The sequence below is a fragment of the Hyla sarda genome, chromosome 2 (genome assembly GCF_029499605.1).
Source record: "Hyla sarda isolate aHylSar1 chromosome 2, aHylSar1.hap1, whole genome shotgun sequence".
NCBI lineage: Eukaryota > Metazoa > Chordata > Amphibia > Anura > Hylidae > Hyla > Hyla sarda.
This window is the reverse complement of record NC_079190.1, coordinates 447483154-447506504: the sequence shown is the minus strand read 5'-3', so window position 1 is coordinate 447506504 and position 23351 is coordinate 447483154. Positions and strand designations below refer to the sequence as shown.

General features: G+C 43.4%; 2 protein-coding genes across 5 annotated transcripts in view; one reads left to right on the top strand and one right to left on the bottom strand.

The window, feature by feature from the left end:
* Positions 1–23351, top strand: part of ARL13B (ADP ribosylation factor like GTPase 13B) — a 61598-nt gene that overhangs the window by 19579 nt on the left and 18668 nt on the right. The gene's annotated exons all lie outside the window — the stretch shown is intronic.
* STX19 (syntaxin 19) lies at positions 6060–20313 on the bottom strand. 2 transcript variants are annotated; one of them, XM_056559341.1, is made up of 2 exons: positions 20085–20313; positions 6060–7145 (listed from the first exon to the last, which is right to left on the bottom strand). In XM_056559341.1, exon 2 carries the CDS (start codon positions 7096–7098, stop codon positions 6232–6234), a length of 867 nt encoding a protein of 288 aa, XP_056415316.1. In that variant the 5' UTR covers positions 7099–7145; positions 20085–20313; the 3' UTR covers positions 6060–6231. The 2 variants fall into 2 exon arrangements, with proteins under 2 accessions (XP_056415316.1, XP_056415317.1); XM_056559342.1 differs by lacking the exon at positions 20085–20313 and adding an exon at positions 9656–9753.

Below are 23351 nucleotides of genomic sequence, written 5' to 3'. Positions count from 1 at the left end.
GTTTGACTATTCTTCATACTTTGCAAGTAAATATTAAAATATCAGATCAGTAAAGCCTCTGAAATGGGTGAATCTTGGAAGAGAGTTGAAGTCAAGTGTCAGGATCTGTTGCTAGATGCATATTTTAGTGGTGGAAGGGTACAGTCAAAAAGTCCCTAAAGTTACAGGTTATGGATGCCATAGGAGTGTGCTCCCCTATCTGATGGTGGTATATTAACCTATTACATGAGGACACTACAGCCAAAGGCTTTCCGGGCATGCTGCGAGTTGTAGTTTTGCAACAGCTGGAGACACCCTGTTTGGAAAACACTGCTCTAGAGGACTCTCCAATATAGTCGTGGATCAACAATGTTGTATCACAAAAGCCTGGCCACTAAAGCGGTCCATGCCCAATCTCCGCCCTCCTGAGGAATTTGTGAGTAGATACAGGTTCTGGCATTAGACACCAGGGGGGAAATTTATCAATGTTGGTGTAGGTAGAAGTTTTTTGTAGATCGTTTTGGCTCGACTAAATTTGGTGCAATTGCACCAAGTTTACCATACTTGTGCAAGGCACATGATAAATTTTGTGCAAAGTTCTAAATCTCCACACAGTTCTCTTTGAACACCTGAGCTGCACCTCACAGGAAAAGTACAAGGATTTTGTTCTATTGCTTTTGAGGCTCTGATTTCATTGAAGTTTTTTGTCCATCAGCATAAACACCTGAAAAACTGTCACAGCTTTTTCCTGTGTTTTGTAAGTTTTTTTTCTTGTGTTTTGTACCCTGTGGTAATGTTTTCACCACTCCATGGGTCAGATGCAGAGCGTCCGGCCCACATAGTGTAAGGAGTGATCTATAGCATATACGTATACAGGGTGCAGAGCATCACTACTTACCTCCGCCGGCTATATAGTATACAGGGGTGTATAGTGTACCCATGTATACTATACAGGAGCCCAGCAAGGAAAGTGTTAGCCCACGCTGCTGCTGAGCAGTTCTGGGTTGAGTCTTTGTGCGCTATCCTGTATATACTGCTGTCGATAGATGACTGTATATACAGTAGGCAGACGTCAATAATTGGAGGCTCCCTGTTTAGGAACACACTGCAGTATGGGCGCACTCCCCAGGGGAGAGCGCCAAAATTGTACAAACTTTTCCCCCCCATCCCTCATTTCAGATACGTGAATGCGGAGGACTAAGTCAGATTTGGTGGATTACGACGATGACCAGCGTGTTTATGTCAATAAAAAGGTTAACAAGGGCTGTGGGGTGTTTTTTTTATAAAAAACAAAAAAACAAAAAAAAAAAACACTTTTTTTCAATGTGTCCTGTTTTTTATAATTGAATTTTCAGGGTTCGTAATGGAAGCCATCTTGTAGACGGCATCCATTACTAAGCCGAGGCTTAGCGTTAGCCCCAAAAACAGCTAGCGCTAACCCCCAACTATTACCCCGGTACCCACCACCACAGGGGTGTCGGGAAGAGCCGGTACCAACAGGCCCGGAGCGTTAAAAATGGCGCTCCTGGGCCTAGGCGGTAACAGGCTGGTGTTATTTGGGCTGAGGAGGGCCAGTAACAATGGTTGGTGCTTGGTTGGTGCCTGGCTGATACTGAAAATTGGTGGAACACACAGACATTTTTTATTTATATAATATATAACATAGGGTTCCCCCTATTTTCAGTATCAGCCAGATACCAACCAAGCAGCAACAGCCTGACATTACCAGGATGGGCGAGGACCATTATTACTGGCCCTCTCCAGCCTAAATAATGCCAGCCTGTTACCGCCTAGGTTCAGGAGCGCCATATTTGATGCTTCGGGCCTGTTGGTACTAGCTCTTCCCGGCACCCCTGTGGCGGAGGGTACTGGGTTAATAATTGGGAGTTAGCGCTAGCTGTTTTGGGACAAACACTAAGCCCCGGCTTAGTCATGGATTCCGTCTACAAGACAACTTTCACTACTAAGCCTGTAAATTCAATTATAAAAATAAAAACACGACACATTAAAAAAAAAAAGCCCTCGTTAACCATTTTATTGAAATTAACCTCTTAAGGACGCAAGGCGTACCTGTACTCGCTCCTGTTCTATAACGGTCTTAGCGGGTCGGTCCCGGCGGCTAATCAAAGCCGGGGCTAATAGCGGATGTCACTGATCGTGGTGATGCGCGCTATTAACCCTTTAGACGCGGCAATCAAATTCGATCGCCGCATCTAAAGTAAAAAGATATACTCCCGGCAGCTCAGTCGGGCTGATCGGGACCACAGCAGTAAAACCATGCTGTCCCGATCAGGTAGGGCACTCTAGGAAGGTCCGTTACCTGCTTCCTTGGTGTCCGATCGGTGGTTGACTGCTCCAGGCCTGAGATCAGGCAGGAGCAGTCAAGCGCCGAATACATTGATCATCGCTATGCTATAGCAGTGATCAGTGTGATAATGATGTTGAAATCGCCCCCCTTTTCCCATTTAAAAAAACAAACTGTAAATAAAAATGAACATATGTGGTATCACCACGTGCAGAAATGTCCAAGCTATGGTCAATGGCGTACACGCAAAAACAATTCCAAAGTCCCAAATAGCGTGTTTTTGGTAAAAAAAAAACATCAAAAAGTCCAATTAAAATGAAAATGGTACCGATAAAAACTTCAGATAACTGTTCAAAAAAATTAGCCCTCATAATGGCCCGTACGCGGAAAAAAATAAATAAATTAGGGGCCAGAAAATGACAATTTTAAACATATACATTTTTGTGCATGTAGTTATGATTTTTTCCACAAGTTAGACAAAACCAAACCTATATAAGTAGGGTATCATTTTAACATTATAGTCCTACAGAATAAAGAGGAGGTGTAATTTTTACCGAAAAATGCACCGTGTAGAAACGGAAGCCCCCAAAATTTACAAAATGGCATTTTTTCTTTTCTTTTTTTCTATTTTGCCGTGGATTTTTGGGCAAAATTACATTGCAAAGTAGAATTGGTGGCGCAAAAAATAAGCAGTAATATGGATTTTTTGGTGCAAAATTGAAAGTGTTATGATTTTTAAAAGGTAAGGAGGAAGAAACAAAAGTGTAAAAACTGAAAAACGCTGACTTCTTAAGGGGTTAAAAAAAGCTGGTCATCATCGCAGTCAACCGAATCTGACGTAGTACTCCGCATTCACATATCCCATGGGGAGAGTGCACATAATGCAGCGTGTTCCTAAACAGGGAGCCTCCAATTGTTGCTAAACTACAACTCCCATCATGGGGGGCTGTAGTAAAGCAACAGCTGGAGTCTCGCTGTTTGGGAACACACTACCAGAAAGGCTTTGTTTCCATTATGCAAAACGCATACGGAGATGCCTGGACGGTATAGCTCTGCCCCCTAATGACGTCATTACTAGGGAGCGGAGCAGTAAAGGTTGCAGCGGGTCTCAGGAGTGAGATCCCCTTTCAATCTGTCCCTCTGCCCCTGAACTACTACTTCCATCATGGGACAGTCAGTCCCATGATGGGAGTAGTTGTAGTACCACAACGCTGAGGATGGCATTTGCACATCCCCTGGCTGCGGGACTCTTTTGGGACTTATAGGACTACTACTCCCATCATGGACTGACTCCATTCATGTTGGGAGTTATAGTCCAGGGGCTGAGGGGCAGATCACACCGGGTCATTCTCCAGAGACGCATTATATTAAGTTAACATGCCGGTGGCACATACGGCTCCACTGCGCTCCCTGCCGACTCCAGGCGGGGAATACTGTATATGCTGTCATAATTCATAATCCCCGCCGCCGGAGCTCTGATTGGTGAAAAGCTATTCACTAATCAGAGCTTCCGTCTCCCGGCAGCGGGGATTATGAATTGTGACAGCTGTATACAGGAGCAGTGGAACCTTATGTGCCGCCGGCATGTTAACTTAACTTAATATATGGGGATCGCAGTAGGTCTCTGGAGAATGACCTGGTGTGATCTGCTCCTCAGCCCCCGGACTATAACTCCCATTATGGGCAGAGTCTGTCCAAGATGGGAGTAGTAGTTCTTACTGTCCCAAAATAGTCCCGCAACCAGGGGGTGTGCAAGTGCCAGCCCTCAGCGGTGCGGTACTGCAACTACTCCCATCATGGGACAGACTCTCCCATGATGGGAGTAGTTGTAGTTTAGCAGTGTTGAGGGACGGCTCCTGCATACCCCGGATGTCTCAGTAGAACACTTTCCTACGCGTCCTTTTTTTTATGGTGTATTTTTGCGTAAAAAAAAAAAAAGTATTTGCGCAAAAAAAGAGTCTAAACAAAAAACGCACATGATAAGTTCATATCCACTACAAAATGCATTCCACAATACACAAAAATAGACTATTTGCTTTTTGCTCTGTCAAAAAATATGCACAAAAAAGACGCAATATAACTTACTGTGCTACATATAGAAAAGAAAAAGCCTCCACCACTAATGAGAAATCCCCCCCGCCCCGCCCAGATCTATATCTGTAGTGTGCAGAAGGAAGCCAATGACTCCAAGTAGGAAACTTTCTTTCCCACCCTTCCTTCTATAGCACTCTGCATGGAGTAGGATGTTTTTGAAACTACAGTGAATGGACATGGGAACAAGAATGTTTCAAATTTTCAAGTGCCCTTAAAGGGGTACCCTGACGGAAAACATCTTATCCCTTATCCAAAGTATAGGGGATAAGATGTCTAATCGCAGGGGTCCCGCCGCTGGTGACCCCTGCGAACTCTGCTCCGTGCCGGATGACTGGCGACTATAGCCGCCATGCCTCCTCCATTCATGTCTATGGGAGATGGAATGACTGCTACGTCATGAATGGAAAGGGCGTGGCATGACATCACGGACACAGAATTACCAAGCTTCCATGTTCCGGACGCCACTGTTGCCAGCTTGGAGATCACGGGGTCTGAATGGTGGGACCCCCGTGATCAGACTTCTTATCCCCTATCTTTGGATAGGGGATAAGATGTTTTCCAGCGGAGTACCCTTTTAAAGTTTTTATTGACATGTACAGTATTCTGCACATATTTAATGTGCAGGATTTGAAGCTGTATTCAGTTATTTAGGTCACATTAAACATCATGTGCATCATATTTGTGCAGGATACTGTATGTGTGAATACACCTTTACCATATATATCTCTTTTTACCATCTATGGTAAATACCTCTATTTTACCATATACAGCAGTCCCTCAAGTTACAATATTTATTGTTTCCAGGACGATCATTGTATGTTGAGACCATAATTCTATGGAAACCTGATAATTGGTTCTGTAGCCACCAAAATGTCATCCAAAAATTGGAAAAAGTGGGGATAAGTAGATAAGAATATGTAGATCACTAATACAGATAAAGCAAGTCCTTACATATAAAAGTAAGAAAGAGCTGCTGGGAGCTGTAATCCCTGTTTATGTAGAGGACAGGAGCTTCTTCAGGGTCCTGTACAGTACACACAGTGTACCAAGAAAAGTAAAATGGAGCTGCCCCCACCTAGAGCAGCTATCCCTGGCACAGGTAAAGAGTAGTACAGAACACGTAATACCTCCTTTTACTGTAGGGGGCGCTACCAGACAACCAGTCAGTGCGTGCACTTCAGTAATACCGAGGTTTTGCCAGTGAAATGCCCATTCAGATTGGTCGGTTCTTCCAGCCATTGTATATTGAGTCTGGTTTAAAGTTGCAATGGTCCAGAACAGACCATTGTAAGTTGATGGATCACTGTATGGTAAAATCTTCATATTCACCATCCCCGAGGGACGAGGACGTTGACATTTGTCTTTCCCGCCCCCCTGGCATGATTGATGGAGCAGGGCGTTGACACGGTCCAACAATTACGCCAAGAGGTCATCACTACGGCTGGAGTGACGGGACTAGGTAAGTATAGCTCCTCGCCCAGTGGACTACTTACAAACTTCACATCCTCACCATTTCTGGGGGCAGTGACGTCATCCCAGGGATGGTGTGGTGAGAATTAAGATTTGCCAATTGTTATATATGGTAAAATGTAATGTTTGGATCCCTTTTAAGACATATGTAATGAACAAGACATGATGAAGTAGGGACACAAGCTGAATGCTGTAATGTAAATGTCTTATGCCTACTTTTAATAAGTCACCAGTATACAAATGTCTCCTTACATGGCAATACATTTTATTTTGCAACACAAACTACGTAAAAAAATATAATATATATGTATATACAGTATAAACAAATCTGTAGCTTATAAAAGATAACGCAATGTATACAGCAGCCAAAGTCAAGTAACCCATCAACAACATGGACAACAGCAGCAGAACAAGGTTTTGCATGGATTTTTCTTCTTGTATTTCACAGCTAACTTAAACTTCTCATTGGTCCTTTGGACATATTCCTCGGTGCCCTTCGTAGCCATTTCTATGTTGTTTAAAGCCTCTCCTTGTTCATCTACTAAAACATAAATTTCAAGAAAAATGTCTCTTAAATCTCTTATCTGATTCTCTAAGCTGATCAGTTCCTTGTGTCTCTGCTCGATCTCATTCAGCTTCCCTTTGGTAATCTTGACATCCGTCAGAAGGTTCTCGTTGAAGACATCCCATTTGCCCTGATCCACCATGTTGTTCACTTCCTCCTCACTGATATCCTTGCCAGCGACTTCTAGTTGTCTTACAATGAATGTTTTACATTTGGCCTGCTTGACCATAATCGCTTCATTATAGCGGAACATGACGGATTGGAAGCTTCTGAACAGGGCGGCATGGTGATTTTTTAGGATCCTGGTAAGACTAGATGATGACCCTGTTTCAGTTTCCGCTTTCTGAATATCCAGTGATAAGGTGTCCAAGCGTTTTTTAATGCTTTCTGCTTGGACCTTGATGTCCTTTGTTACATCGCTTTCTTTTTTTAGCACGCTGAATCTTCTCATAGAGGAGATAAGAACTTTTTGTTGTTGTCCAAACTTTACTACATTTTCCGATAGGTCTGTAATAGCATTTTGGAGTTTTCTTATTTCGTGTAAGTAGCTTTCAATGACAGGCTCTCTCTCAAAGACAACAGCTTGTTGCTGGATATCAATAGCCTCTTCTCTGGGGTCCTCCTTTTCCTTGGACTCTTCCAGCTCTTTGGCTTTTTGCATTAACTCCTGAAGACGATCCTTCATCTTTTAACTGATTTGTAGAATAATCCAGTCGTAAAAGTGCCTGAGTTCTAGATGTCAAAAGGAAACAAAAGACATGTTACTACATACTGCAGTTATCAGGTCCTTACTTAGATTTCTAGCATTAAAGGGGGTTTTCATGACTTTAAAGGGGTTATCCAGCCTTAGAAAAAACAGCTTATTTCTTCAAAAAACGTCACCACATTTGTCCTCAGGTTGTGTGTAGTTTTGCAGCTCAGTTGCATTCAAGTGAACGGAGCCAAGTTGTTTTACCACGCACAACATGTCGACAGAAGTGGGGCTGTTTTTATTTTAAAGAAATTTCCTCTGTTTTTCTATTTCTGGATAACCCCTTTAATATCAAAGGGGTACTCCGGCCCTAAGACATCTTATCCCCTATCCAAAGGATAGGGGATAAGATGTCTGATCGTGGGGGTCTTGCCGCTGGGGACCCCCGCAATCTCTCATGCAGCACCCACCTGTGTGAGCTGCACGCCAGCACTGGAGGCTCAGAGTCTGAAACCTCATGACTACGGAGCCGGAGTGTCGTGCTGTCACGCCCGCTCCCATAGACTTGCATGCATTGAGGGGGTGGGGCGTGATGACGTCACAATACTCCGGCCCCATAGTCGTGAGGCTTCAGACTCTGAGCCTCCAGCGCTGGTGTGCAGCTCATACAGATGGGTGCTGCATGAGAGATTGCGGGGTCCCCAGTGTCTGGACCCCCGTGATCAGATATCTTATCCCCTATCCTTTGTCTTAGGGTTGGAGTACCCCTTTAATATTAAAGGGGTTATCCAGAAATAGAAAAACAGGGCAAATTTCTTTAAAATAAAAACAGCCCCACTTCTGTCAACAGGTTGTGCGTGGTATAACAACTTGGCTCCATTCACTTGAATGGAACTGAGCTGCAAAACTACACACAACCTGAGGACAAATGTGAAGTTTTTTGTGCTGCATGAGAGATTGTGAGGGTCCCCAGCGCCGGGGATGAGATGTCTTATGGCCAGAGTACCCATTTAAGGATCTGTTCTTAGGATAAACCATCAATAGCCAGTCAGTGGGGCACATCTTGTTGATGCCCTTGCGTTGTTCTATTGGATTCAGAAAGCACCCACTATTGCTCAAAACTGGGGGGGACAACCTGAACTTTCTCAAATAACATGGCTGATAGATATATTTATATATACCGTTTTTGAGCTCTTGTTACAACATTTTTGACAAGACTGAAAAGGTTAAAACTCTAATTCTATGATGGACTAGTCCCTTTATTTTAAAGCCTTCAAAATAGGCAAAAGAAATGGAGAGATTTGAAAAAAAAATGAGGTCTCGAAAGTAAATCCTGTAGTCGGCCAAACCTGAAAAGACTAAAGGCTTCCATACACATTAGTAAAAACGTGTCCAATCCTGCCAGGACCAGCTGACTGTCTATTGTAAGTAGTGACTTCTTGGCTTCTCTTCATTCCTCCCCTCTCAAAAGGCAGAAGTGGAGGAATAGAATGGTAAAGGCATGTTGGATTTCAACATGCCTGATACTTTGTTTTTAGGGGAAAGGTGTCTGACAGCAGCTTCCTATCCCCTCCTTATTTAGAATATGTTCTTGCTCAGCAAAGAATTCATGTCTATGGGGAGATTGGAAGAGAGAGCTGCTGAACCCACAGCTGACTGCTATCTGAAGTGTATGGTCAGTTTTATATGTAACAGGAGGTGATTGTAGCTTAATGGCACTGTCAATAAAAAATAAAAAATGCCAACCAATCACGTTCTTGCCAAGCTCTGTACCATGTGGCCGATAGAAGCACATTTCTCTCCCCACTCGTTCTAGCAGTTGGTCGGTGTCTGAACACTCGGACCATGACCAACCTATATAACCTTATAGTGTTGGTTTCAGGGACCGCTGTATTGTGTGCTTTCATTGCCCTATTTATGTTTTTCTCAACATAGTTAACGATAATGGCATATTGGTCTTTAGGCCTTACTACTGTGACATTTGGCCACAGGACATATGTGACTGGGCATATCACTTAATCCTGATTTATTCCTCTCTCCACATCAACTAACATTAGTTTATGATATCCTGGCAAAAGCTGGTGACCCAGAATAAAGTTCAGTTGAAGGGCATGTGAATGTAAACTTGTGCTACTAATAAGCGCCTGAGAGAGTCTGATTTCACTTTACCAGACACAAACACATTCTTCTGCCAAAAACTCCATAAGAGGGGCATCGGTACTCCACCCCTAGACATCTTATCCCCTATCCAAAGGATAGGGGAGAAGATGTCTGATCAGGGGGGTCCGGCCGCTGGGCCCCCTCGATATCTCCATGCAATCACCCGGTGTTCTGAACATCATGTCCAGATCGCTGAGTTCAGCCGTGTAATGAAAAAAAAACTGTTTCTGCTTTACATCCGGCTCCCTCTCACGCCTTAACCCTAATCCTAACCCTTATCCCTAATACTAACCCTTACAACCAATCCTAAACCTTAAAGGGGTATTCCAGGCCAAAACTTTTTTTTAATGTATCAACTGGCTCCGGAAAGTTAAACAGATTTGTAAATTACTTAAATCTTAATCCTTCCAATAGTTATTAGCTTCTGAAGTTGAGTTGTTGTTTTCTGTCTAACTGCTCTCTGATGACTCACGTCCCGGCAGCTGTGCAGTTTCCATGGGGATATTCTCCCATCATGCACAGCTCCCGGGACAGAGCAGTTAGACAGAAAACTTCAGAAGTTAATAACTATTGGAAGGATTAAGATTTTTTAATAGAAGTAATTTACAAATCTGTTTAACTTTCCGGAGCCAGTTAATTTATATAAAAAAAGGTTTTGCCTGGAATACCCCTTTAATCCTAACCCTTACCCTTAATTCAAACCACAAACCCCTAATCCTAACAGCGATCAGCACTCAGAAGGATTGAGAGCGCTGAGCTCAGGTCACATTCGGCTTCGGGTCACAGTTTTTTTTTCCACTTCACCAACTGTGGCCGTGTCATCACACCACGCCTCCTCCATTCATGCCTATGGGAGGGGGCGTGATGTCCAAAATGCCGGGTGACTGCTTGAAGATCACGGGGATTGGATGTCTAGGGGTGGAGTACCCCTTTAAAGACTATGGTCATGCTTACAGAGGTATGTGTGTGTGTATGTGTGTGTATGTATGTATATATATATATATATATATATATATATATATATATATATATATAATATATATAATCCCATAATAAAGCAGCACTACTTATCCAGTCAAACCAAAAAATTGGCGCCAGCGTCCCAAAGGACTTGATCAGAGTCCATCCAAGATAAGAACCATATACAGGCGCAGCTCTCCAACAAAATAAGTGATTCAATATCTCATGTCAGCATTACAACGTTTCAGCTCCTCCTGGAGCCTTTTTCAAGCTTGAAAAAGGCTCCAGGAGGAGCTGAAACTTTGTAATGCTGACATGAGATATTGAATCACTTATTTTGTTGGAGTGCTGCGCCTGTATCTGATATATATATATATATATATATATATATATATATATATATATATATATTATTACAAATTTTTTATTTTTTTGTAAAGGCACGTAAAATGAAAAGTAAAGCAACTTTTCAATAGACCTTATTTGAAAATGTATTACAGTTTCGACTCTACAGTTCCTGTGCAGATTGTGTCTCCACGGTAACAGACAACAAAAAGACGGTGTAGTCTGATTCTGCAGCTATATTCTCACCTACCTGTCCTCAGTATGAAAGAAAGTATGAGACTGCAGGTTTTTTTTTTGCCGTCTGCTACTGTGTAAAACACAATTTGCAGAGGACCTGTAGAAACCAAACTATAGGAAATGTTAAACTTTTAATTTACTCTTGCCAGGCAAGACGCTGTATATACGCAACTTGCGGCAATAATTGAAAAAACAAAACAAAAAAACACCAAAGGTAATAAAGCAAGATATCAATCCAGAGGTACTAGGTACCAAATACAAAAAAATTTAAATGAACTCTGCACAATATACATCATAGCAACATAGAACAAGATAACCTGGACAGTAAAAGAATGATCAAATAGAGTAGGACTCTATACTAATCTCACATAAGACATATCTGGGGCATACATCCATTACAGCTATTGTTGCCAGATCTTCTCAAAATTGGTCAAGGTGTCAGAAGTGAAGGCAGGTATTTTTCTTATTGAGCATAGTGACGTTACCCCTAATAACATGGTCAATAAATTCAGGTTTGTCCATTGAGATGCTAAATGTATAATAAAAGTGCAGCTAAGAGAATTAATTGTGGCAATTTAAATATAGCATTCGAAGTGGCTGATCCCCCAGGATAGTGGCTAACCATCTGATCATGGAGGTGGGGGGGGGGGATGAGGACAGTGACCGACTGCTGGGGTCCCCTACAATATTGAGAATGGGGACCACTGACCCGGCTCTTTATGAGAATTGTGGTGTATTCCAGCAGCTCCCATCGAGAGTCAAGCCGGACTCCTGCAGTGGGACAGAATGAGTACCCGGGAGTGAAGCGCACATGTCTGCCTGGCTGATTCCCCCCCCCCCCCCAAAAGACATACTAACTCGCAAATTGGGCCCGACACAGTGGCAATGATGTTACATCTTAAATTTGCTGCGCCTCTAGGCAGGACCACCAAGTATGGCATTTAGCAGGGACTTGCACAGACTTTTTAAGGGGCGGGGCCAGAAGGCTGGCTGGGCATGCTAGGAGTTGTGGTTTTGCAACAGCTGGAGACATACACGGTTTGGAAAACACTGCTCTATGAAGTATCTTTACAGGGAAACTGACAGCAGGGTTAGGCTGGGTTCACATCACGTTTTGGGCAATTCGGGACTGCAAATGGCTGGGGGGACCACGGTTTTAGGTCCGGTGGGAAAACCGCATACGGGGCAAAAAAGAGCCGACCAAAGTCAGGGTTTCACTCCAGTCGGCTCATTGACATACATTACATATGGGCCGCATACGGCAGGGATACTGGAGCACCCGGTTTTAGCTCCCCCCAGCCGTATGTGGTCCCGTAATGCCCAAAAGGGATGTGAACCCAGCCTTACCTGAATATATGGGTTGGTAGTGCACATACGTCAAGGGGGCAGGGCACATACAGCAGCTGGTGCGGGTGACCCTGCTGTTGTAGGCACTTCCCAACTGCCTTTACTAATAAATTCCCATCAAGCCCGCCACCATCCATGGGGAGTGTAGTTTGCAACTCCACTTCACACTATAAAGGACATTTTTAAAGCTGCTACCCCAAGATTAAACTGGTAACTAGCTGATCAGTGATTGTTAGGACCCCCACCGATCGCAAGAACGAAGGTCCGTTGTCTCCCGAGTGAAATTGAGAGGAAACATGCATGCTTGAGCGCCACTCCTTTTATTCTCTATGGGTCTTCCAAGCATTGCAGAGCACTGAACTCAGCACTGTTCAAAAGAACCCACAAAGAACTAATGGAATGGTGGCCCAGCATGCGTGATACCGCTCAGTTTATTTTGGGGTGATGGAGGGGTGTGTGGCAATTGATCGGTGGGGGTCCTAGCAGTTTAATGACCTAGCTATCCCCTATCCTATACCTCAGTGATAGAATTGTATTGTGTGCATTTCCTATTCCTTATTTCTTTAGTGTGCTTATCATGCTGTCCAGTTAGTAGTGAAGGGCATAGCAGTCACACATTCCTTAGCTAACCACACAGAACATGCTAACTATTCCTGAAAGATATGGGGGAGACTACATAAGCATCTATGACCTGTCATTAGGAAATCAGGGGTGTAAATAAGCTTATATGACTAGTCATCAGGATTTCAGGCATACCTTTTTATATCTCCTTTCCAGTGCTCAGTTATAAGCCTTTTTCTTCTTATACAAATGAAACTCAAAGGGGCCATTCCCCAGCACAACAAGAGCCCAGGTAAGTTCATTCCATATCCACTTTATGTATTGACTGTCAGTCAAACAGGGTAGGGGCATGCAAGTTGCCAATGATAAAATGATAAAGGGACAATGATAAAAAAAAAAGGACATGGATGGGACTTTCATGGTCTTTTTTTGCTGCGATGGAGAATGGCCCCTTGGCTTTTGAGCCTTTTTATATCCGCACTGGAAAGTGGATAAAAATAAACTTGCCCAGAATCCTATTGACTAGTCCTATCTACCCATGGGCTAATTTGCATCCATGTTTTTATGCGAACTGGTCCACTTTAATTTTGTTGTAAAAGTCTTTTTAAAAGTGTTTTCCCGCAGGATAGGGGATAACTATCTGATCACAGGGGTGTGGGCGACCCGCTGCAATATTGAGAACGGGGACTTGTGTGAATGGTGGCGAATTCAGCCATTTTCAGCATCTTCCATAGGGAATCAAGCACGACTCCTGCAATGAGACTGAATGAGGGCCTAGGAATGAAGCACACATGTCTGTGTGGTTTGTCAAAGGTTTTGCTTTTGTGCAGGCCATCAGCACTTCAGCTCTTCCTGCACAAGCCTGATTTAAGTTGAGCCGAAGATGCTATATACAGTGGGGCAAGAAAGTATTTAGTCAGCCATCAATTGTGCAAGTTCTCCCACTTAAAAACGAGATAGGTCTGTAATTTTCATCATAGGTATACCTCAACTATGAGAGACATAATGAGAAAAAAAAAATCCATAAAATCATTGTCTGATTTTCAAAGAATTTATTTGCAAATTATGGTGGAGTAGAAGTATTTAGTCACCTACAAACAAGCAAGATTTCTGGCTCTCACAGACTTGTAACTTCTTCTTTAAGTGCCTCCTCTGTCCTCCACTCGTTACCTGTATTAATGGCACCTGTTTGAACTTATCAGCATAAAAGACACTTGTCCACAACCTCAAACAGTCACACTCCAAACTCCACTATGGCCAAGACCAAAGAGCTGTCGAAGGACACCAGAAACAAAATTGTAGACCTGCACCGGGCTGGGAAGACTGAATCTGCAATAGGCAACCAGCTTGGTGTGAAGAAACCAACTGTGGGAGAAATTATTAGAAAATGGAAGACATAAAAGACCACTAATAATCTCCCTCGATCTGGGGCTCCACGCAAGATCTCACCGCGTGGTGTCAAAATGATCACAAGAACGGTGAGCAAAAATCCCAGAACCACACAGAATGGACCTAGTGAATGACCTGCAGAGAGCTGGGACCAAAGTAACAAAGGCTACCATCAGTAACACTACGCTGCCAGGGACTCAAATCATGCAGTGCCAGACGTGTCACCCTGCTTAAGCCAGTATATGTCCGGGCCTGTCTGAAGTTTTCTAGAGAGCATTTGGATGATCCAGAAGGGTATTGGGAGAATGTCACATGGTCCGATGAAACCAAAGTAGAACTTTTTGGTAAAAACTCAACTCTTAGTGTTTGGAGGAGAAAAAATGCTGATTTGCATCCAAAGAACACCATACCTACTGTGAAGCATGGGGGTGGAAACATCATGCTTTGGGGCTGTTTTTCTGCTAAGGGACCAGGACGACTAATCCGCGTAAAGGAAAGAATGAATGGGGCCATGTATAGTGAGATTATGAGTGAAAACTTCCTTCCATCAGCAAGGGCATTGAAGATGAAACGTGGCTGGGTATTTCAGTATGACAATGATCCCAGACACACTGCCCAGGAAATTAAGGAGTGGATTTCTAAGAAGCATTTCAAGGTCCTGCAGTGGCCTAGCCAGTCTCCCGATCTGAACCCCATAGAAAACCTTTGGAGGGAGTTGAAAGTCTGTGTTGACCAGCGACAGCCCCAAAACATTACTGCCCTAGAGGAGATCTGCATGGAGGAATGGGCCAAAATACCAGCAACAGGGTGTGAAAACCTTGTGAAGACTTACAGAAAATGTTTGACCTCTGTCATTGCCAACAAAGGGTATATAACAAAGTATTGAGATTAACTTTTGTTATTGACCATATACTTATTTTCCAACATAATTTGCATGGATTTGATGGCAAAATATGGATTTTCTTTCTCATTATGTCTCTCAAATTACAAAATTACAGGCCTCTCATCTTTTTAAGTGGGAGAACTTGCACAGTTGGTGGCTGACTAAATACTTTTTTGCCCCACTGTATTTGTGTCCTTATTACAGCCACAAGTCCTGACCCAGCTGAAAGTCTGTTGACCAAAACTGGTATTGTAGGTGAAGCTATCTGTCTGGGTTATTAGATCTGTGGCTGCGCTGGGACTTGTGGTCATATTAGTAAAGTAGCCTATAGTAAATGATAGCACCTCTTTAGAGAGTTCCTCCAGCGTTGTAATTCAGCTGGGCACATTCGTTAGGACAGGGAGCAGCAGATACAGGAAGAACATGGAGAATTACCGCAGCACAGGTACTATAAACTTGGACTACATCCCGTTCCCCTGTGGATCCTCTGGGTGAATTTACAATGTAGGCATGCAGAGAATTTATGGAATTTGTGATCTGTATTTAATTGCATAGCAAATATCTACCGTCTGTAGTATGGGGTGTTCTACCTGGTAACAAATGGGCTGTGCAACACAGGTTTTGGAAACAAAGTTTATGGTATTTTTTCTGTCCCTGTACATGAGCACCACATGGATCCCATAGCCCACAGAAGTAATTTTTTGTATTTTAAACGCAATTTAACATTGGCAGAGATTGGCTTTATATAGAATGGATGTTGCTTATTAAGGCTGACATAACAACATATGGCAGTTTTCTGGAAAACATCTACTGCAGATTTTGAGGTAAAGGGGTATTCCAGGATTATAATTTTACTAATTTTTACTATGCTACAGGGGCTATAAAATTTGTGTATTTCATAATATAATGCCTGTACCTGTATTTGATTGGATGGTCTCACATTTCTTATGTGATCTTTGCCCCAATGTTCATCTTTAGAAGCAAACAAAATTATTGTGGTCTCAGGATTTTCCAGGTTACTGTGCGGCCTGAGACATTACATCACTAGTCAGGTGTTGAAAGGGAGCCGGTCTGATTCAATAGGAGGAGTGACTGCTGGGTGGAAAGGTGATCATTCTTCACAGGGATGCAGGAAATTGTAGTTTCATGAGTGGGGGTAACTGATGTGTGAGAGGGAGAAAAGTGAACCTACACTTACCTATGTTACGGTTGACTCGCAACACATCCATTTAGCCCCAAACTAAGCATGTCCATTACTGTCTGGGCGGAACTTTATATGTCCTTCCTTTTTAAGTGTTTATTCCTTTTTGAATCAACTCCTGGCTTTGACTCAAAAACTGCAGTGGCCGTTTTCCAAAAGCACTGTGTGTGATGCCAGCCTAAGATTATTTCAGTGTGACTTTTTTTTATTTATTTAAGATTAAGCCACTGTAATATAATAGAAAGGCTCTACTCTCACTCATCCTCTGCTGACCCAGTTCAGACACTTTCCTGGTTCCTCCAGTCTTAGTTTACTTGGCTGCAGTGATGTTGGGTGGACATGACACATGACCACTGCAACAATCCTTGGCCACAGTGGTGACCTTAGCGGCGTATATACGTCCCTGCTCCCTCCAGTGATTGGCTGTCATGGTCACATTATCACTAGAGCTCAATGAATGAAGACTGGCAGGAGACAAATGAAGAGTCAGCATAGGATCGACATAGAATTGGTAAGGTGAGCATTACTCTTTATTTTGCATAGTTTTTGCTGTCGGAATCACAGGCAGCATGAAAACCATCCAGCATTTGAGAGGAATTATAGCCCAGGTGGCTGCTCCCATCTTGATTGACAGGTCAGTTGTATATAGGGAAAGATGTAGCACAACAGGGTTAGTAAGGGTTAAATCAAGCCCGACAGGGTTAGTAACAGCTGACTGGGATCACCCCGGTAACTTCGTAGCCCCGTTCCTAGACAGTAACTAATTTTCTGAAATGTCACAGTGGTTCAGAATAAATCATAGTAAATTGTGAGCCTGTCTCTGTTTCATGCTGCTAGTGGTTCAGGCAGCATGAAACTGCTGAAGGGTTCCTTTACGCCAGTGTTTTCCAAAACACTGCTCTACACAACCGCATCACTTCCTTTTGAGAACATACACAGTGAATACAAAACTGTTCAAGTCCGGTTCATTGGAACTATAGAGAATATAAGTGCCACATTTGGAATCCAGAAATCACATTGAAGTCAATGGTGGCAAAGTTGCATGTGACCATAAATCTATCAAGGATGGATTGTTTGCGACTCATGTCACATTCGAGCTATGGCGCATGTTACACTGCCGCTTTATTTACTAACATTATGTGTGACGTCACATGACCAAACTCGCTGTGTAGTCCCAGCCTTAATGGATCATGCTCTTCCTCCAAACCCAAAACTGATCTGCTCTGTTTGCTCTAAAGGGCTTATTTATTTTAAAAAAAAAGTGAGCACTGTCTGAACAAGGCTTAAAGGGGTAGTCCAGTGGTGAAAAACTTATCCCCTATCCTAAGGATAGGAGATAAGTTTGAGATCGCGGGGGGTCCGACCGCTGGGGCCCCCTGCGATCTCTCCATGTACGGGGCCCCGGCTCTCCGCCGAGATAGCGGGTGTCGACCCCCGCACGAAGCGGCGGCCGACACGCCCTCTCAATACATCTCTATGGCAGAGCCGGAGATTGCCGAAGGCAGCGCTTCGGCTCTGCCATAGAGTTGTATTGAGGGGGCGTGTCGGCTGCCGCCTCGTGCGGAGGTCGACACGCCCCCTTCCCGCCGGCTGTCGGGGCTCCATACAGGAGATCTCGGGGGGGCCCCAACGGTCGGACCCCCCGCGATCTGCAACTTATCCCCTATCCTTAGGATAGGGGATAAGTTGCTCACCACTGAATCACCACTGGACTACTCCTTTAATCTCTATTACTACCCCCAAGGCTATAAAGACAGGTTTTCTTATTTCTATTCCCCGCTGCCTGGAGGCATGTGTGTTGGACATGGGCTTCCTTTTCTCCTGATCAGTAGGGGTCATAGGCTGGGTTCACAATTACTATTTTAATACAAAGTACCTAATGTGTATTTTGGTCAGTATTTTAGCCAAAATCAGGAGCGAGTCCAAAACACAAGAAAAACTATATTTGTACACATTTTCACCTTTTTTTCTGTTATACAGACCTAGTTCTTGTTTTGGATAAGAATACTGATCCAAATGAGGAGCACCTACTAACCAAAATACTAAATGTGGGCTTGATTCCCATCACATTTGGGTTGTAAGCCGCCAGTATATGTTGAGAAAAAGGGAGTTTGGGCTGTAATGGATCCAGAGACGCTAATAGCCAATGACTTTGTGTCCATTTGGTTCCATCATGGAATCAGAACAATGGTGCAGGATGCTGCAGCGATTTTTCAGCAAGATGTGATGGAATCTGTAACTTTTAACTGATCCTTAATGCAGATGGTTAGATATGTGATGCCAATGTTTATGGGGTCCTCCTGACGAAGATAATGTTGGGGGAGAGAAGGATCGGTCATGATGACTATAAATACTGTCTTTGACAGGAGTCTGGCAGCAGCTTAACCCCCCCGAGTGTTCATGTGTATGGAGGTATCGGGAAAGATAGTTCTTATGTGGCTGCCTTTAAGGTGATATGCAGAGTTCTGAGCCATATTTCATGGCTTAAAATTATTAATTTTTTTTTTTTTAAGCAAAAAACTGTCTGACAATTTCATGGTTTCTTTGCGTTTTTTGGCCCTTTTTTTCCCCCGGAGGTTATTTGGTTGTATTTGTACCTATTGTTTTGGGCTGAAGCAAAAGCATTAACCCAAAAATACAGCATTCTTCATTTGGGAAGTATTTTGGGCTAAATTACCTGCTGATTACTGCCTTGTTTTGGGACATCAATTTATTCTCCCATAGTTAAATCTTTCTCATTTTCTTTTTTTCTTCTTTTTGTTCAAAAAACTGAACAAAACCCTGCATGCACATAGCCTTATTGTAAAGTAAAGTCTGACTTATCTCCTGTATTTTGTATCCGCCCCTATGCCACACAAAAACTCACAAAAATGCACCGACAAATGCCACGTGTGATTTCAGGCTTAAGTATTTTACATATCTATAAACCTTTAATGGCCTCTATCTTTCCATCCTGCTGATAACAATCCCGGCATAGTCTAGATATGACGCACACTAGAAGCTACACACTTGTTGCCCCATCCCGCATGTTGTACTTTTTGCATATGGTAACATTTCTTTTTATTCTATATTATTTAGCAGCTCCCAGGGACCTAGAAACCTTGAATGTCTTGGCAGAGAAGAACTATTCAGCCAATCCAGTCGGCCCAATATCCTGAATACTATGAATAGTCCCGAGCCCTATCTTATATGAAGGATAGCCTTATGCCTATGCCATGCATGCCTAATCTCCTTCACTGTATTTGCAGCGACCACTTCTGCAGGAAGGCTATTCCATGCATCCACTACTCTCTCAGTAAAGTAATACTTCCTGATATTACTGCAGAAACCTTTGCCCCCTTAATATAACATTTATGTTCTCCTGTAGCCTTCTCTAAGTTCTTGGTAACCTGCTGGTTTAAGTCTGTCGCTGCATCTACAAGAATCGTAAGTACTGTATATAAGAAGCTTAAGTATGTGAAGTTTCTGGAAATTATCAGATAAAGTAGCGGTCACGGGGGGCAGGAATGTTCTAGCCTTTTCGTCCGTAATCCCATTTTAAATAGTACACTACAGTCAGCGTGGCTGATAACAGAGAACAATAGATTACATTGTGCGGCAAAGCCTATATAGACTTTAGTTATCTCTGAACACGAAGGGGGGAGATTTATCAAAACCTGAAAAGGTTGCTGAGTTGCCCATAGCAACCAATCAGCTCGCTGCTTTAATTTTTGAAAAGGACTCTGAAAAATGAAAGAAGCGATCTGATTGGTTGCTATGGGCAACTCAGCTACTTTTCCTCTGGACAGGTTTTGATAAATCTTCCCCCCGAACATTCTATTCCGCATTCCCTTCTAGAATTGTGCAGTTTTCGGAGCGTCCCACTTGTTTCCGTCCATAGAAGTCTCATTCACCTACCCTTCTGGATGTTGTGGTCCTCCGTTATGAATTCATGGTAGTCGTCACTTTCTTCCTTTTTTAGTCTAGAAGTTCCCGTGGTGTCATGGTTCCATAAAAGGCACCGTAAGTTCTAGTTAGAAGTATCGGGGAAGAATGACCTAGTGCTTCACATTCACGTTAGTGCCAGGAATCTGGTCCTGCCTGTTGCAGGGCTGTGCTATGTATACGGAGGAGTGGCAGACTTATATAGCAGCCAGTTACAGCACAGCGGGGCAGGCTATTGTGTACTGGCTGTACAGTAAGAATGTAGTCATTCTGCTTTCATGTAAGGCACCCTGTTGATCACAACTACATCTAGTATCTGCTTATTTGCATATGTACACATGTAGCATAGCTCATTGTAGAGCCATTACGTATAGACGGTGGTGATGTAGTCCAGCATCGCCCATCCTACGGGTCTCCAGCTGTTGCAAAACTACAACTCCCATCCTGGTTGGGAAACACTAGACCAGTGTTTTCCAACCAGGGTGCATCAGCTGTTGCAAAACTACAACTCCCAGCATGCCCGGACAGCCTACGGCTGTCCGGGCATGCTGGGAGTTATAGTTTTGCAACAGTAGGAGGCACCCTGGTTGGGAAACACTGCATTAGACAAACACATTCATGTAGTCCAAAATGTTAAGGTTTGCATATGATACGTGACACCAAGGCTCCTGGCCGATATTTATTCAGTGTCTGTGCGGTGATGCAGATTGACACTGTGGCCGTAGTATGGCTGGAAGGCCAGTCCGGGACGGCTCTTACTGGGAATGGTCAAGTGTAGGGTGGGGGCCATTCCCCACAATCCAGGCCGTCTTTTGTTGGCCTTAAAGGGGTGCTCCGGCGCTTAGACATCTTATCCCCTATCCAAAGGATAGGGGATAAGATGCCAGATTGCGGGGGTCCTGCCGTTGGGGACCCCTGTGATGTTGCACGCCACACCCCGTTAAAATCAGACCCCGGAGCGTGTTCGCTCCGGGTCTGATTACTGTCGATCACTGGGCCGGAGCATTGTGACGTCACGGCTCCGCCCCGTGTGACGTTATGCTCTGCCCCCTCAATGCAAGCCTATGGAGGGGGCGTGGCTATCTGGAATTTGCATGTTGGAATCTTCCCTGCATTTGCTCCAAGTTTGGAAGCTGGTGAGCAGCCTGCCTGGAGGCCTGCAAAAGACTTGCTTATTGCCGTATGGCGTGAACTAACACCTAAGGAACGCAGGTGGACTGTTTCTTTTTCTTTGAACTGCATCTAAGACCGTTTTTGCTGTTTGCCAAGTGTGAATAAAACACTGAACTTTGATTTGAAAAGTCCTGTTTCCTTGCTTCTATACTGCAACCGCACCTATCTGCACCAGTGGTGTGCCAAGTCTACTTTATCATTGATATTAAGGATTGGGATTCCTACTTAGAGCACCCATACTATTGGAGTGTGACGTAATTGTCATCTATGCACACGTACACACACATATCGATGCAAATAAAAAGTGTTGCAGTATCTTGTAATACCTTTTTTATTGGACTAACAGAATTTTGTAGAGAAGCTTTCGGGATTCCTCCCTTTATCAAGTCCAAAGCAAATCTAAGCTCACAAGCAGAAGACACAGGTTACATCTCACAAATATGCAGGGGTTAAGATAATAGATGTGGAGGATTCACACTAAGATTGGCCATGAAGGACAATTTATGGCTCATCTCGGTGTGAATTCTCCACAAAAGTTGGTCAGCCATTTTCTAAAGTTAACATACATTAGTTGCCGACTGATCCCGTTATCGAATAATCGTCCGATTTGTTGTCCAGGCACATAAGGCTGCTGCTGGCACGTGGTCAGATGCTAGGCCGCACCGCCGCATCCTCTGTTCAAGTCCCTGTCCCACCCTCTGCTGCTGCTACTTCTCTCCTCCCCCACCGCTTGTGGACGCTCTGTACATTGTGTCTCCATTTTATGGAGCCTCAGCCTGGCCTAGAGGACCTGCCAGTACTACTGCCGCTGGTAGGCCAGTTTCCTGCTGTTTAATGTGCCCTGCCACTGTTACTGCCGCATTGCATATTGACACACGTGGGGGATATCTGCAGAGCATTGCACCCTAGTGTCATCTAAATACACCAAGATGCAATGCTCTGCATATACCCCTATGTGTATATCTGTGTGCAGTGCACACCGCTTTACCCATATGGGTATGTGCAGAGCATTGCACCCTTGTGTCTGTAGTACAGACACTAGGATGCAATGCTCTGCACATACCTCCATGTGTATAGTAGTGTGTATGTAGTACAAATACACTGCTATACACATGGGGGGGGGGGTGCAGAGAATTTGCACCCTAGTGTTTGTAGTACTACAGAGTCTGTACTACAGACATGGTTCGGGTGCAATGCTCTGCAGTCTGCACATACCCCCATGTGTATAGGGGTGCTATATAAAAAGTTAGCTCTTTTACATATCTGATACTGCCGCATGGCTAACTGTCTGAAGTATTAAAATTAAGTATTAGTGAATCATTAACATTTTATTTTAATAGTTCAGATAGTTACCCATGTGGCAGTATCAAATTTACGCTGGATTCTGTACAGGATCATTAATAATGACAGCAACCGGCGTAAACGTAAAAAAACAAATCCAAAATTGCTGCTGTTTGGTCACATCACATGCTAGAAACCTTTTAATATGGCCATTGTACATAATTTTTAAGTAGAATCAGCTGAACCACTTTTTGGGCATTTTAACATTTTTTTTTTCTGATTAATTGATGAAATAATCGGCAACTAATCGATTATTAAAATAATCGTTAGCTGCAGCCCTACCCTAGTATTCAGGCTCTGTGCTATAGGCCAGACTGGTAATAGATGCAGGAAGTGGAATGTGTGTGCTGACCCCCTCTTCACCAAATAGGCCACAGGTAAGGAACAAGGAGGGGATATAGCCCTCACTAGAGAAAAAGAAAAGTATGTTTAAAATAATTATTATATGTATTTAAATATAATACAAAGCTCGTCCTCTCAGCATCTAGCCAACCCCACAAACCCTCTCTACACACAATGCATCCCTTACCTAAAGCACACAGAAGACCTCACTCCGATCCCCTCCCTAATCTAACAAATGATCTTCTTCTTCACTATGGTTATTTTTATCCGATTTAGTTCATCAATCGAAACACTAATAGTCCAACTAATCGATTAAGAGAATAATCATTAGTGGCATCCCTAATCTAATGAGAATTATCTATTATATATTAATAATATGTGTGT